The sequence below is a fragment of the Canis lupus genome, chromosome 21 (genome assembly GCF_011100685.1).
Source record: "Canis lupus familiaris isolate Mischka breed German Shepherd chromosome 21, alternate assembly UU_Cfam_GSD_1.0, whole genome shotgun sequence".
Taxonomy (NCBI): domain Eukaryota; kingdom Metazoa; phylum Chordata; class Mammalia; order Carnivora; family Canidae; genus Canis; species Canis lupus.
In genome coordinates, this window is record NC_049242.1 from 30,299,234 (window position 1) to 30,313,530 (window position 14,297).

Below are 14,297 nucleotides of genomic sequence, written 5' to 3' on the forward strand. Positions count from 1 at the left end.
GCGCCGAGGCCCCACCCACGCCCCGCCCGCCGCCGCCGAGGCCCCGCCCGCCCCGGCCCCCCGTCCCCCCCCCCCCGCCCCGGGGCGCCTGCGGGAGCTGCCGCGGCCGGCCGGCTGGGGAGCGCGAGCCGGATCCCGGATCCCCGGCCCCGGATCCCCGGCCAGCGGCTCCTCGTTCCCGGCCGCTCCGGGCCAGGGCGGCGTAGTAGGTCTCGGGGCTGGGCTGAGGCTCGGCGGCAGAGATTGGGACTCGGGGAGCCGGTGCGGGCCCTCCCGGGGGCGCACTTCCCGGCCTTCCCGGGGGGCTCCTTCGGAATCTGCAGTGTGCTCCCAGCTGCGCGGGGCGGCGGGGGCACGGGCCCTCGCGGCCAGCGGCCCCCCAGGTGGAAGGGCAGTACCCGAGCGCTAGAGGGGGCGGGCGGGGCGAAGGGGGGAGGACTTGATTGGGCTCTGTGCGCCCGACTCTCCCTCAGGAGCCCCCTCGCGAAGAGATTATGGCTCGGACCATCCAGCAATTCCCTTCCACACTCCCAAAACCAGAGCAATTCAGGATCATCACATTGTGGAAAAGCAGCCCCAGTGGAAAATTATAATAACAGTTAACGGGGACTGAGTGCTTATTATGTGCCAGAAACATAACGAATCACTTTACATATATTGTCTCCTTTAATACTCATGATCTTAATAGGTATCTTCTTTTATTAGCTGTTTTACAGGGGAAGCACTGAGGGCCCCTGGCTTCCCAGACATGAGCCCTGATCAGCTAACTCGGCTAGGAAGTGGTGTAACCAGGGTTTGGGCTCTGCTTCAGAGCCTGCCTCCAGTCACCTGGAGATTCAGTACCTTTCTGGTTGAAAGTCCCCTGGGTGGGGGGAATCTATCTGTATGTGAACCACCCAATCTAATAATCAAGCTCCAGTCAGACGGCTGCAGGCTGACCGAAACCCAGAAAGCCTGCCTGGGAGCTGCAGTATCTGTGACAAAGAGCAAAATCAGGCTGCAGGGATCTCAGTGCTAGGAGAACCTGCTGGCTGGGTTGTCCTCTTCCTCCAGTCCTCCAGAGAGGTAGCAGAGAATTTTGAAAAATTCTGGAACTCTCCTCTGCCAGGGAGCACAGAAGTGACGGTACCTGGGCGTGGACTGAACCAAAGTGCTGTTAGGGAGCTTTCTTGCCTCAAACAAGGTTGATATGGGCTCAACATCTAGGTGTACCCTCAAGCTCTCATGCACCTGAGGAGCTCTGGGACCCAGTACAGGTGCTCCAATGCTTGTGAATAAGCTCGCTTTGGGGTTTGGGGCCAGGGTTACTTATCAGACTACTGGCCAATGTGAGGGAGCTCAGGTCTGTGTAACACTATTTCAAGCCTGAGGATGACTTTCCTCAACTTCAGATTTCTCCCACGCTACCAAACTCATGCTTGAAAAAGCTTTACAGCTCCCTTTCTCCTAAGGGCAGAAGTCCTTCATCATAAGCCTGAACAGACCAGTGTGACCCAGGGCTGCCTCAGCTCTGTAGTCCTTCTCTAAGCCACTCCCCTTCCACTTTTCATTCCAAACTGAATTCCTCACAAGTCCTCTCAGGGCTTTCACAAATGCTGGCCTCTCTGCCTAGCTAGCTCTTCTCCCTATTCTTTGCCTGCCTGTGTCTACTTGCCATTCCTGTCTTGGTTTTCAGGGTGATAGCCCATCTCCACTCCAGTCTGGGCTAGATGCCCCTCCTCTGGATTCCCATAGCTCCCTGAACTTCTGTATCCTAGTACTCATCACTGCATTGTAGTTGCCTGGTTACTTGTCTCTATCCCCCACTAGGCCATAAGCAATGTGGGAAGGGACTGTGTTTTATTCACGGATGTATCCCCAGGGTCTAGAGCAGTGCCTGGCAAATAAAAGCACTCAGTAAATATTTGCTGTATGAATGAATGGATGATGAAGGTCAGGGGGCCCAACCCCCTCCAGGTCCTGGGCTCTTAAGATCATAGCTATCTCGGTGCTGGCCTAAAGAGCAAATAAGCTTTGGCTCCAGCTGGGGCTGGGGGAGGAGCAGGCTCTCAGACTGCTCCTGAAACCTGTAACTTTGGTTATCTGGCCTCTGCTTTTCTGGCTTGATAGGATTTGGGTGTATGATTAGACTGAGCATTTCTCCACCCAGCCCACCCTCCTAGAGCCCCCCACAAATTGACCTCACTGGGCCTGCTTTTATGAAAGGTTTATTCCTAGTGCTAGGTCCCAATCTTCCAGGGCTCTAAGCACAATTAAACTGGGTGGGTAGGAGAGGGGAAGCCCATTCAGATGCAGGGCCAGAAATGGGGCTCCCCATTCTCCCCACCCCTTTGGTCCCAGTCCCCCCTTCTCTGCAATGGGGACGCATAGAGGAGGGACAAAGGGTACTGGAGGCAACGTCATTGGCCCAGGGGAGCCCGAGAAGAGCTGCCATTGGCTGACAGGGCCTTTGAGGCTCTGCCATTGGTCAGGGGGCACACCCCAGGAGCTGGGGACAGGCCTGAGGAGTGATGCCATTGGCCAAGGAGTGGTTTTGTCATAGCCTTTGGCTGTGGAGTGGAAGGAAAAGATCTGGGAATGAAGCCCAGAGGCCAGGAAGATAAAGGACAGGGCAACAGCTGCTGGCCCTGCAAGCCCCCTCCCTACCCACAGCAGTGTGGGCAAAACTGGGTGTCAGGCCCCAGCCAGGGAAACGGAACCCAAGCCAGAGGGCAGGTGGCAAGGGAGGTCCCATGTCCAATCTCCCCCACCCTGGGACTGCCTCTCCCAATGTCCTTCTTGATAGCCAGGGTTGGTTAGAAGCAGCTCACTGCTCCTCTAGCCAGGAGGGCTTCTCAGCTCCTGGAGGCCGCAGCTTGATGTTGAACTGCTGCAGGGTCTGCTCCAGTTGTTTCTGATTCCCAGCAAAGTAGGCTGACACGGCATTGTGGAAGAGCAGCAGCTGCTTGTGCATCACCTTGATCTGGGGGTCCAGCAGGGTCAGCTGAGACTGAACTCAGATGCCCTTCTTGAGCCTGAGCCCAGACCAGGGGTAAATGGACTCTGCTCTGATGGTGCTTTAAGGGTGGGGGCTGACCTCCACTAAGGGAGTCAAAGGATAAGGGTAAATCTGATGGGAGAAACCTGATTTGATTTGCCCAGGCCTGGGGTTCTGGTACCTCAGCTCAAGGGACGATTTTTCCCCAGTTATGTTCCTGGGACCAGCAGTCAAATCCTCCAACAGAAAAGGGCCAGGGACTAGAGGGTGGGTAACTAGAAAGGTCCAGGAATTAAAGGGGTTGGGGGAAGATCCCACCCGTAAGCCAGGCTGCATTTCCCCATCCAGTGATGGGGAGGGTCTTAGGGGTAGGTCAGTGTTACAAATGGGAAGGCGGGCTAGGGTCAAAGGGGTGGGGTTGGCACCTTGTTTTCTTCCAGGAACTTGAGCTTGATGGCCACATCTCCCCGCAGCTTCTCATATTTGTCCCGATGGGCCTGGAAAGTGGCCTGGGCACTCTCGAGTCGACCACGCGTCCCTGCATCCCGGGGGCCTAGGCTCAGCTCCTCTAAGTCTGTTCGATAGGCATCATATTCCAGCCTGGGGAAGGGGTGATACAGGCTGGTCTCCACCCCTGTGTCCTCCACACATACTCTCCTTTCCTTCCACAATTTTTATGACCTCAAACTTCCACCCATGCCAGCCAACTCCCAAAACCCTGGGCCCTGCTGGTGCCCACACCTGGCAGCCTCATACTGTTTGACAGTCATGAGAGTGTCTTCCATGGTCTTGGTGACCAAAGTGTTGATGCTAGAGACAAAGAAGTTCACAGCCCCTAGCAGTGTCTCTCCATTCTTGCACAGCAGCTTCTGTGTCTCTGCATTGTAGCCAAATTCCTCCTGAGGGCAGAAGGGGAGGATAGGCCTTGAGCAACAATTCCTACCTAACTAAAGCTATAGGGCCCTCATTCCCCTCCTCCCCCAGAAGGAAAGAGCCATCAAAACTGGAACAACCAAGGACTGCTCCAGCAAGGCTCTCTTAGCCAGAAAGTTATTGGGGCCACCCCGGGGATGGCTGGGGTAGGAGTATGGGAGTGGGTTCTCAGATAAGTTCACAGGACGAGAACAGGGAAAGCTAGTGCAGCAGGCAAGGGGCGGGGAGGGGGGCTCTGATTAGGCCGAGCACCGATGCAGAGAAGGGTTACTTGTGAGGCATCTAGTGTGCCGCCTCCCCCACCCCTCCAACTTCTGAACCTCTGTACAAACCCTTAGGCTGCCTCCACAGGTGAGTGCTGCTGGGGGTAGGGCTGGGCCTACCCTGGAGGGGTTCTCCCTCTGGGCTGCAGGAGGGAGGGAGGGAGGCTGAGGGCTGACTGCCTGGGAGGGCCCGGGCCCAGTCCCCCCACCCTCTTTGGCCTGACCAAGGCACCTGAAGCTCTGGGGACTTCTGGCTGAGGTCAGCAAAGGCGTCACCTAGTGCATGCTGGGTCTGCAGCAGGCTGTAGAGGTGGGCTGTCAGTGCCCGGCCCAGCTGCAGGACACTCTCATACTTGCGCTTCGTCTCACGCAGCAACTCAATCTGCAGCTCTAGCTCCAGGTCCACAGTCCGGGAGCCTCGGCCAAATCGCTCTGATAACAGCTGCTTTGTGCACTGATTGGGAAGTGGGGGAATAGGTCAGAGACCCTAGCACCCTGCCCCCCCAACAGGTATCTACCCTAGCATCCCAAGGCTCCTCGTCTCAGACAAGGATGGGAGAGTGGAATCTGGAAGATGGGGAAAAGGTACCCAGGGGAAGTCTGGGGAAGGGGAAAGGGAAAGGTGCTTAAATCCCACCTTATATGTGTTGATGCCCCATTTCTTGACGATGTCAAACTTTTCTCCAGCGATGCCCCGAGCCACCTCATCTCCCGGGCCAGCAGGAGTGGTACTGTGAGATGGATGGCGGCCAGACCCTAAAGAACCAAGTTCTTTGACACCAGCCTCTCTGATATAACCAGACATCTCTGTGGCTCCACCCATACTTCCCACCGACCCCACTATGAAATGACTTTCCACCGACTTCCCACCATGAAAATGACTTCTCTGAAGTAGCAGAAACTAGAAATTCTCCTACTCACTAGGAAGAACTCATACCTTGTGCCCTGAAACCCAAATCCCAATATATATCTGGCCTCCTCCTGAGATGGTGATGGGGGCTGGAGTGGGGGGAGGGAGGGAGTTGCTGATGTACAGGGGCAGAGAAAACAGAAGAAAATATGCTGAGTATTGGGTGGCAGGTCAAGGATGGTGGGTTCCTGACAATAGGAAATCTCATTGACGTTCTCATGTGGAATCCTAGTCAGTGTGAAATTCAGGGCTATTTGCTTCTCTAAACTTGAGAATCTGAAGCAAAACTTTGAGAAGCTTCAGAGTTCCAAATAAGTCTCAAGCTCCAAAGCAGGAGAACTTCTGCAAAACAGTTCGTAATGTGATTCAGGTGGTGGCAGCAAAGAAAGGACAAATGGACACATCTCAGGGCTAAATGGCAAGCGGGAGCAGTTGGACAGCCCTAGGCTCTAGCCTTGGGCTGAGTAGAGTCCATTGGGCTTGTACTAGCAAGAGTTCCCAAAATCTCCAGACATAGTTCAAGCTATCTTAGGCATATCCTATACTCCCCAGAACCATTCCACTCCCTCTGTCCATTCAAGCTTCCTGTCCTGTTCTGATCATTCATACCTGTGGGGATGAGTCCATCACCAGAGCCCCCATAGCCACCAGACACAATGCTGGTTTCATTGAGGTTGGGTCCTGACACCATCACCTGCTGGAGGTCCTATAGGCCAGAGAAGAGGGGGGCTTCAGGAACATTGGGGCAGCTGAAGCATTTGGGGGGTGAGAACAAGCTTGGATTGAAGCATCACAGAGAGAGCACACAAGGGAAGTCTGCATAGAATCAGAATGAAGATATGTAAAGATTGGAGGGAGTTAGATAAGTTAGGGGAAAACTCCTGGAATGGGGTGAGAGCCCAGGGCTTATGATTTTGGACTCCTAAATTGAAACAATATGGAGAAGAATCAAACAGAAGCACCTGCTCCAGCCCATCATCCTCAGGAAGCTGCCCGGCTTCACCGTTCCCGTGGATGGGGATCTCCATTGTGGCTGCCTTCCCTAGGATCCCGTCCGTCATGGCTAGGGAAGGGATTGGAGTCAAAGTCTCCACCCCAGCGCCCTGCAAAGCCCAACACAGACAGTTCTGGAAACTAGCCAGTACTCCCGAAAGAAAAGTCTCCCCCACCATTTCAGAGATTTTAGAGGTTGTCCCAAGACTTGAGTATCCTGGGGTTCGGCCACCACTCCTTTCTTCTCGTAGATATGTATTTCTCCCCTCCAGGGTGTGTATCTTTCCACATGCACACCCAGGTCCCCAGTATCTTCTCACGGACCCCCAACCCCACCAGGACTCAGGTGATCACTCATGCGTTCAACCATTCAACAGACTACTATTTGAGGTCACAGCAGTGGCCAAGGGAGAGAAAGTCTGTGCTGTTTTGGAACTTACCCCCATGCAGCTGTTTCCTCCCATCAGATTAACCCCTTTCCAGGGCTCAGGAGCCTACTCCTCCCGCTCTGGTATGTTCTCCATTGCTTGGCCTCTCACACTCCCTTAGGGTTGCTTCCCCTTTCCTTCAGGTGGTCTCTCCCTCCTCCATCCCATGCACCCCCTCCTCCTGCAGCCCTCCCCCTGCAGGCCCTAGTTGAATCAGTTGGTGTCCGTTCTTGGCCTCTGGGAAAAGCCACATTTTCCCAGCACATAGTGATCCCTTCCAAAGTCAGTTATGTCCCCCAGGTGTGTTAGTCCCCGCCCCCCCCCCACCCCACACCTGGGCATCAGGTGTGTCCTCATCCTTCCCCAGGGCTCTGTAGCATCTTTCCCTCGGGGCAGGCTCGTGCATTCAACTTCCCCTTGCCCAAGTATGTCCTTCTCACCTCGGGCCGGGCCGCTCTTCCCCTCAGGGCGCCAGGCCCGGGCCGCGCGGGGACCTCGGGCTCCAGTTCCCGTCGCGATCCTAGCAGCAGGTCAGGGACTCGGCGGAAGTGACGTCCCCTCCCGGGCAGAAGAAGCCGGCCACGTCGCAGACTATAAGGGCGGAGATGACGTTAAAGCCAGGGGCGGGGCGATCCTTGAGGCAACCCCTCAGTCCCCGGGGAGCCAGGAGAGGTCACTTCCGGGGCGTTACCAAGAGGCTGTGCGGAAGTGACGTGCGTGCGCCGGTGGCGCGATGGAGCCGCAGCAGCAGCAGCAGCAGCAGCAGCAGCTGAGGAACGTGAGTGGGTGCTAAGTCGCGACGGGGCCATCAGTTCAGCTGGCATCTTCGTCCGTTTGGCTGGAGGGCGGAGGGTTGGGAACGTCGCGCTCTGGCGCGCCGTCCTGGGAAACCTCGAGGGCGCGGCCTCGAGGTGCCCCCTTATCGCTGGGCTCTTTGTCCCCTTCTCTCCTAGTTGCGGGACTTCCTGTTGGTCTACAATCGGATGACGGAACTCTGCTTCCAGCGCTGCGTGCCCAGCTTGCACCACCGAGCTCTGGACGCTGAAGAGGTTAGGTGGGGTTCGCCGTAGACTGTCCCCAACCTCCACCGCCCCTACCTCTGGCCCGGGCCTTTCCATGACCCTTGCCCCTGGGCCAGGGATGGGACGGACACCAGTGGACACCAATGCTTCACCCTGTCTTCCTTCCAGGAGGCCTGTCTGCACAGCTGTGCTGGGAAGCTGATCCATTCCAACCACCGCCTCATGGCCGCTTACGTGCAGCTCATGCCGGCTCTGGTACAGCGCCGCATCGCAGACTACGAGGCTGCCTCAGCTGGGCCAGGTGTTGCTGCAGAACAGCCCGGAACCTCACCATCAGGCAGCTAGGAAGGGAGGCGCTGGATGGACCCTCAAACTGAAGGAGCCAGTGGACCTTGGGCTGGATGCAGCCCATATATAGAGTGAGGGGTTGTCTGACAGCTGGGTAGTATTGCTCCTTTTCTTGGAGCCAATAAACCCACTTTTGCACTGTTTGATTTATGTTCTGGGCACGGAAGCTTTGCCCGCTTTATTGGCCCCATCCTTTATCCTGTCAGCGCATATCTGTTGGCTTCAGCCCTGGCAGTGGAGAAATTGGCTTCTATGTGTAGAAGGAAAACCTCAACATTTCCTGGCACCTGGTTAAAACAAGGCCTGTGGGTACAATTTTTTCTTTTGTAAAGAGTTTATTTATTCACGAGACACACAGAGAGCGGCAGAGACATAGGCAGAGGGAGAAGCAGAGGCTCCCTGTGGGGAGCCCGATGCCGGACTTGATCCCAGAACCCCAGGATCCTACCCTGAGCCAAAAGCAGACGCTCAATGGCTGAGCCACCCAGGTGCATCTTACTTAATTCTTTCTTTTTTTTAAAGATTTTGTTTATTTATTTATGTGAGAGAGAGAGAGAGAATGAGCAGGGGGAGGGGCAGAGAGAGAAGCAGACTCCGGGCCTAGCAGGGAGCCAGATGCGGGGCTTGATCCCAGGGCCCTGGGATTATGACTTGAGCCAAAGACAGACACTTAACCAACTGCACCCAGGCACCCCTGTGGTACGATTTTAATGTTAGTAATAGCAATAGGAAGTTGGTTCCTGCCCAGATGGCAGAGAAAATAAGAGCTCTTCTTGTTGTCCTTCACTTAAATCTGACTTAATGGTTTATTTGTGAGCTGGGTGTGCATTCATTTATAACTCTTTTCATGGGCTCTAAAGAATTCTCCTAAATTTAGGGGAAGGAGGAGATACCTAAGAATAACAGATCAAGAAATCACAGGGTTTTTGTATGCAGTGCCTTCTGGAAAGTCAGTAGCCCCGTAACTGAAATGAAACCTGTAAGATTTCGGGGTGTTCTGGAACTTCAGCCATTTTCCCAAGTTGTTATTTTCTTATTATTTTCTGTCTTCCCCAGGATGAGCAGTAAAGCTTTTACACAAAGAAGGTCTGTGTGCTTGTCTTCAGGAGCAGTCAGAAAGGGGGAACTTGGAGGACCATATTCTACAATATAGCCAGACCCAAGGAACAAAAGCTCAGGGGAGAAATAGATGATGATGGTTATGGGGAAAAAGATAAAACAAATCCTTGGGACCTCTTTATCGTTACCTCCAAGTCTATAATCTAATTCCAGCTCTTCTGTCCTCTACCCATCATTGTTTTCATTGTCCCGGTTTTGTTATTTCCATGCTGAGCCTCTCTATCTTTCTCTCATTTATTGCCCTCATAAAATTTACTTGTGCCACCATTCTAAATGGCCTATCACCCCATCACCGCATTTTCTTGCCTCCCTTGTGTCCTTTTTGTATCATTCCAGCTGTTTTACCTTTACTGTTCTTCTGTTCAGACTGCTAGACAAAAACACAGCTGTGTAATGAGTGGCACTAACCATTCAAGGTCTCCAGCGTCAACCAACAAGCAACCCTTTGTGGCTTCCTGGTATATTTTTGTCTCCTAATCACCAAGGCAGTTAGTTTACACCTTCACTGCTCTTATCCCCCATTTCACGTTCAGCTATCCTCCATCAGGGGACCATGTTTCATTTTTTACGGAGGAAATGGAAGCTCTTAGACATTGGCTCCCATAAAACTCCTTACAACTACCCACAAAGCAGACATTTTTTCCCCTATGTGGATCAGGAAGTTGAAATTCTCTAGTAGCAGACTTTATTAAGATACAGATTAAGATATTAATCTGTATCTTAATATTAAGATATTAATATCTTTTTAAGATACAGATACAGATCTGGCTTTAAAATCCATGCACTTCTGGGCAGCCCCAGGGGCTCAGTGGTTTAGTGCCACCTTCAGTCCAGGGCGTGATCCTGGAGACTGAGGATCGAGTCCTGTGTCAGGCTCCCTGCGTGGAGCCTGCTTCTCCCTCTGCCTGTGTCTCTGCCTCTCTCTCTCTTTGTCTCTCATGAATAAATAAATAAATAAATAAGTAAATAAATAAATAAATAATCTTTTTTAAAAAAATAAAATCCATGTACTTTTTATTACACCAGGCTGCCTCTCAAAATACCATTGAGCCATCTGATTTGTATGGGTTCCAGTGCTGGTATATGTCCTGCTTTATCTCAGCCTTTTTTTTTTTTTTTTTTTAGATTTTATTTATTCATGAGAGATGTAGAGACAGAAGAGAAGCAGGCTCCCTAGGCTGCTGCAGGACTCGATCCCAGGACCCTGGGGTCACACCCTGAGCTGAAGGCAAATGCTCAACCACTGAGTCACCCAGGCATCCCTATTTTAATCTATAGCAAAACTACAAGTAAGAGATATTATTCCCCACTTAATGGATGAGGAAGCAAGAATCCAGAATGTATCAGAGCCCCATGTTTACGTAGTTACCTCTTGAGAAAAGTTGCTCCAAATGGCTTTTCATCTCTTTAGTTCCTATATCTTCAACAGATGGTTGCTAGGAATGTACAAGCTGCTGACCAGGAAATTCCCTACTGAATGGGTTTGTGTCTACTCATTAAAATTTTCTCCTTGGAACGTAAAACTTCAGCTAAAGCAGCTTGTGAACTTAACCAGTTCCAAGACAGGAATGGAGACCTTGAATACTGTGCTGCTGGTGGGAGGACTCTTCCGTGGACATTTGCGTGTATCCTTGCAGTAAATTTCCATTGCGAATCATCTGTTTCCATGTCACATAATTACTACTTGCTGGAGCAGGGCTGAGAAAGATCTGTCTTGACTCTAGAGGCTATGTTCTTTGAATTTCCAGAATTTATATTTGTTTGCTCATGTGCACCCAGCCTGTCCCTAGGGATGAAAAAACAAGTATCCATCAATTAATCCCTTAAGTTTTTAACCTCTTCTTCCCTCTCTGTTTATAAATACGTTCAGTACGTAGAAGAACTCTACTGTTGCTACCTATCTCCTGTAGTCACTGACATCTTCCTCAGGTCTCATCATAAAGTGACGTCCATTGGCGTAATGAAAGCAGTGTGATGTTTCAAGCATGACACAAGAATTTTTTTTTTTTTTAAGATTTTATTTATTTATTATGAGAGATACAGAGAGGGAGAGGCAGAGACACAGGCAGAGGGAGAAACAGACTCCATGCAGGGAGCCCGACATGGGACTTGATCTCGGGTCTCCAGGATCAGGCCCTGGGCTGAAGGCAGCGCTAAACTGCTGAGCCACCTGGGTTGCCCACGACACAAGAATGTTAACAAAGCTTTATCCCTTATCACATCATTTTGGAGACAGAGTTGATGTTCTTGCCATTGTGACTTCAGAACTTAACTGCCTATTCCTTTGCAAAATCAGATTCCTTTGGGCCTATTGAACTATACTACCCTTCCTCATTACTGGTCCTTAGGAACCACTGCTCTCCTACTTTCCTCGAAATGGCTAGCCCTTGGTTTTCCTATCAACCCCTTGGTACTTTAATGTTACTGGATAGTCCATTCAGTATTTTGGTTTCTCAGTCCCTTTTCTCATTCTTCAATAATTTCCACTCTGTCTTATCCACCCACTCCCTTAGCTATGTCCTAGCCATTGTCATTTCCCCCAAACTGCTCCATCTTTAATACACTATTTACTGACTATTCCTTCCACTTTGTTTATTGATTTATTCCTTTACTATTATTCTTTGGTTTTGCTGGAGCATTCAAACCATTGATTCTACCTTCATTCCATTAACACCTCTGTCTTTAGATTCCTATCCAGCTTAAATTCCAGTCATTCTCTTGGAACAGGCTACTCCTGTTTTTTGTCATCTCTTTGTTGGACTCAGATAAAATGAGGTATTTGTCTGCCTGCATTTGGACAGCTAAAAGCTGAAGGAAATCACTACAGAGCAGATTTATATCACTGAATTTGTGGTTACCAGCATCAAATGGAGTCTCAACCCCTATAATCCCACTAGATTTTTCCAGTCTCCGATGCTCCCTGCAATGACTTTTTTGAATCAATATTCTTAAGCCTGTTATTACCCTAACTATTCTCTTCAATTTTGTGCAGGTAACTTTATTTTTTAATTCATAGGTTAAAAAAAAAAAAAAAAAAAAAAGCTGACAGTTGGGAGCTACCACAAAATCTCACAACAAAACTTGGTCACCCACCTGTATCTGCATCTTTCTCTCATTCCCTCCATCTAAGCAGGGCAAACATGCCAATGCCTATTCCTGCTCTGAATTCTAGTCCTTCTTTGGGAATCTCTGACTTTTTCCTATTTCACTCTATTCTCACCATCGTTCAAACATGCTAGAAACTCCCCTGTTACAACAAACAAACCACTTCCTTTATTCCTCTCTAGGTACTATTATTTTCCACCTTACAGCTTAACTTCTTAAAACAGTTGGATACTGTGGCTCTTCCCATTCCCGTTCCTCCACCCAGTCTATTTTGACATCAATCTTTATTCTATTGAAATTGTTCTTGATGAGGTCACCCTGGCCCACCAAATGACTTTCATATCCCTGAATTCAGTGATGATTTCCCAGTCCTCACTTACTTCATTTCTCAGTAGCATCTGGTAAAATGGACTAGTTCCATTGTCAGTCTTTCACTGGTGTCTGATTCCACTCATGGTTCTACTACTTTCACCACAGCTTCATAGCCTCCTTTGAGGATCACCTGCTTCCAGCCTTTACATCTAAAGGTTTCTCTAGGGCCTGTTAGACATTTTTCTAGGACAGTGTCCTCCCCACTCAGCTTCAGTTATTCATGCCTCCCAGATCTCTCCTCTGAGCAACTTGATTGACATTCCCACTTAGATATCTCAAAAACATCCCCAACTCAAAGGTTTTCCTCATCAGCTTTCCTCCAATACCTAGTACTTTTCCAGTTGCAGAAGGTAGAAACCTCACTCAGTTGCCAAATTCCATCTGTTTACATTTTACATTTCTAAATATCCCCCTTAATTCGGTCTGCTTCTCCCCATTTTTGTAATCTTCCAACAGGGTCACTGCAATTGCTACTTTACCTCACATCCACTTCTGTGTCTCTCCAATCTATTCTCCAAACATGGGTCAGAAAACTGATGCTTAAAACCTCACAGTAGCTTCCCATTCTTAAGATAAAAATACATTTTACACATGATCTTTGAGACCCTGCATGATCTGGCCCCTGCCCACCTCAGCTTTATCTCATCATTGATTATCAAACACGAGACTCTCAGTACTGTTTGTTGTACTGAATTGCACCACACCTCACTTGCTCCCTCCCTCTCTGCTCTAAGCACATTGCCTCCAAAGTTCTTCTGTCACGTACTATTCATTCTCAGGGCCTTCGCACCATTTCCTGGCTTGCGGTGCTTTCCCCTCACTTTGCCTACTTAACTTCTAACGCATTCTTCATGAGTACTTAGTGTGAATGCTCTTTCCTCAAATAACTTCTCAGACTCCAGATCCCATAATTCCTCATGTTTGTGGCAGGTAGCAGTTCTAACAGTTGATAGTTCCTCATGAGGTCACAGTTCATGGCTGAATTGCTCACTGTTGTATCCTTATCACAGTGGCAGCACATAATATGTGCTTGGTAAATATTTATTGAATGAACATCTTTCAGTTTCCTCCCAGCTCAGTCTGGGAGGAAGAGAACGGCTTTATATCAGAAGAGACAGAAATGATTCTGCATTTAACTTTTGACCGTTTGCCAATGATTTAGAAGTTTTTCATTCCTAGTCTTACTGGTTGGTATCTTGTCCTTAATATTCACAGATCACTCAAAGAAAGGGATATTACCTGGGTTGGTCTGACCTAACCACATGAACTTAAAAGCAGAGAGATTTCTCTGGCTGGTTGCAGAAAGAGTCCAAGCTTGAGGGGCACCTGGGTGGGTGGCTCAGTCAGTTAAGTATCTGCCTTCAGCTCAGGTCATGATCCCAGTGTCCTGGGATTGAGTCCCATATTAGGCTCCCTCTTCCTGGAGAGCCTGCCTCTCCCTCTCCTTCCCACTTGTGCTCTCTCATGATCTCTCTTTCAAATAAATAAATCAAATCTAAAAAAAATATATTCCAAGCTTGAGAAGGTTTTGAGGCACTGTTGATGGCCTGAGGATGAATGTGCCATATGGCCAGGAAGGTGGGTGGCTTCTAGGACCTGAACATGGTGCCCAGTTGATGGCCAGGAAAGAAACCAGGACCTAGTCCTACAACTGCAATGACTCCAATCCTGCCATCAAGAATAATCTTGGAAGAGGACTCTTCTCCAGGGTCTCCCAATAAGAATTCAACCCAGCCAACACCTTGATTTCAAGTTTATGATACCCTGAGCAGAGAACCCAAACAAGCCATGCTGGACATCGATCTACAGAACTGTGATAAATTGGTG

At 50.1% G+C, this 14,297-nt stretch overlaps 2 protein-coding genes across 3 annotated transcripts; one reads left to right on the plus strand and one right to left on the minus strand.

The window, feature by feature from the left end:
* Positions 1–2,190: 2,190 nt before the first annotated feature.
* Positions 2,191–7,095, minus strand: ARFIP2 (ADP ribosylation factor interacting protein 2). 2 transcript variants are annotated; one of them, XM_038568902.1, is made up of 8 exons: positions 6,945–7,095; positions 6,046–6,186; positions 5,693–5,789; positions 4,811–4,929; positions 4,406–4,627; positions 3,719–3,876; positions 3,403–3,577; positions 2,191–2,962 (listed from the first exon to the last, which is right to left on the minus strand). In XM_038568902.1, the coding sequence occupies exons 2-8, from the start codon at positions 6,142–6,144 to the stop codon at positions 2,807–2,809; spliced, it is 1,026 nt and encodes a 341-aa protein (XP_038424830.1). In that variant the 5' UTR covers positions 6,145–6,186; positions 6,945–7,095; the 3' UTR covers positions 2,191–2,806. The 2 variants fall into 2 exon arrangements, with proteins under 2 accessions (XP_038424830.1, XP_038424831.1); XM_038568903.1 differs by lacking the exon at positions 4,406–4,627.
* A 47-nt stretch (positions 7,096–7,142) lies between these two features.
* TIMM10B (translocase of inner mitochondrial membrane 10B) lies at positions 7,143–8,959 on the plus strand. The gene is made up of 3 exons (XM_038568904.1): positions 7,143–7,282; positions 7,458–7,553; positions 7,695–8,959. The coding sequence occupies exons 1-3, from the start codon at positions 7,238–7,240 to the stop codon at positions 7,869–7,871; spliced, it is 318 nt and encodes a 105-aa protein (XP_038424832.1). The 5' UTR covers positions 7,143–7,237; the 3' UTR covers positions 7,872–8,959.
* Positions 8,960–14,297: the final 5,338 nt, after the last annotated feature.

Coding starts and splice junctions, on each gene's coding strand:
- ARFIP2 (XM_038568902.1), bottom strand. CDS start 6,144: ATGACGGACGGGATCCTAGGGAAGGCAGCCACAATGGAGATCCCCATC. Junction 3,877..4,405: donor AGAAGTCCCCAGAGCTTCAG/GTGCCTTGGTCA, acceptor TTCTGCCCTCAG/GAGGAATTTGGCTACAATGC. Junction 2,963..3,402: donor AGTTCCTGGAAGAAAACAAG/GTGCCAACCCCA, acceptor CTGGACCCCCAG/ATCAAGGTGATGCACAAGCA.
- TIMM10B (XM_038568904.1), top strand. CDS start 7,238: ATGGAGCCGCAGCAGCAGCAGCAGCAGCAGCAGCAGCTGAGGAAC. Junction 7,283..7,457: donor AGCAGCAGCAGCTGAGGAAC/GTGAGTGGGTGC, acceptor CTTCTCTCCTAG/TTGCGGGACTTCCTGTTGGT. Junction 7,554..7,694: donor GAGCTCTGGACGCTGAAGAG/GTTAGGTGGGGT, acceptor TCTTCCTTCCAG/GAGGCCTGTCTGCACAGCTG.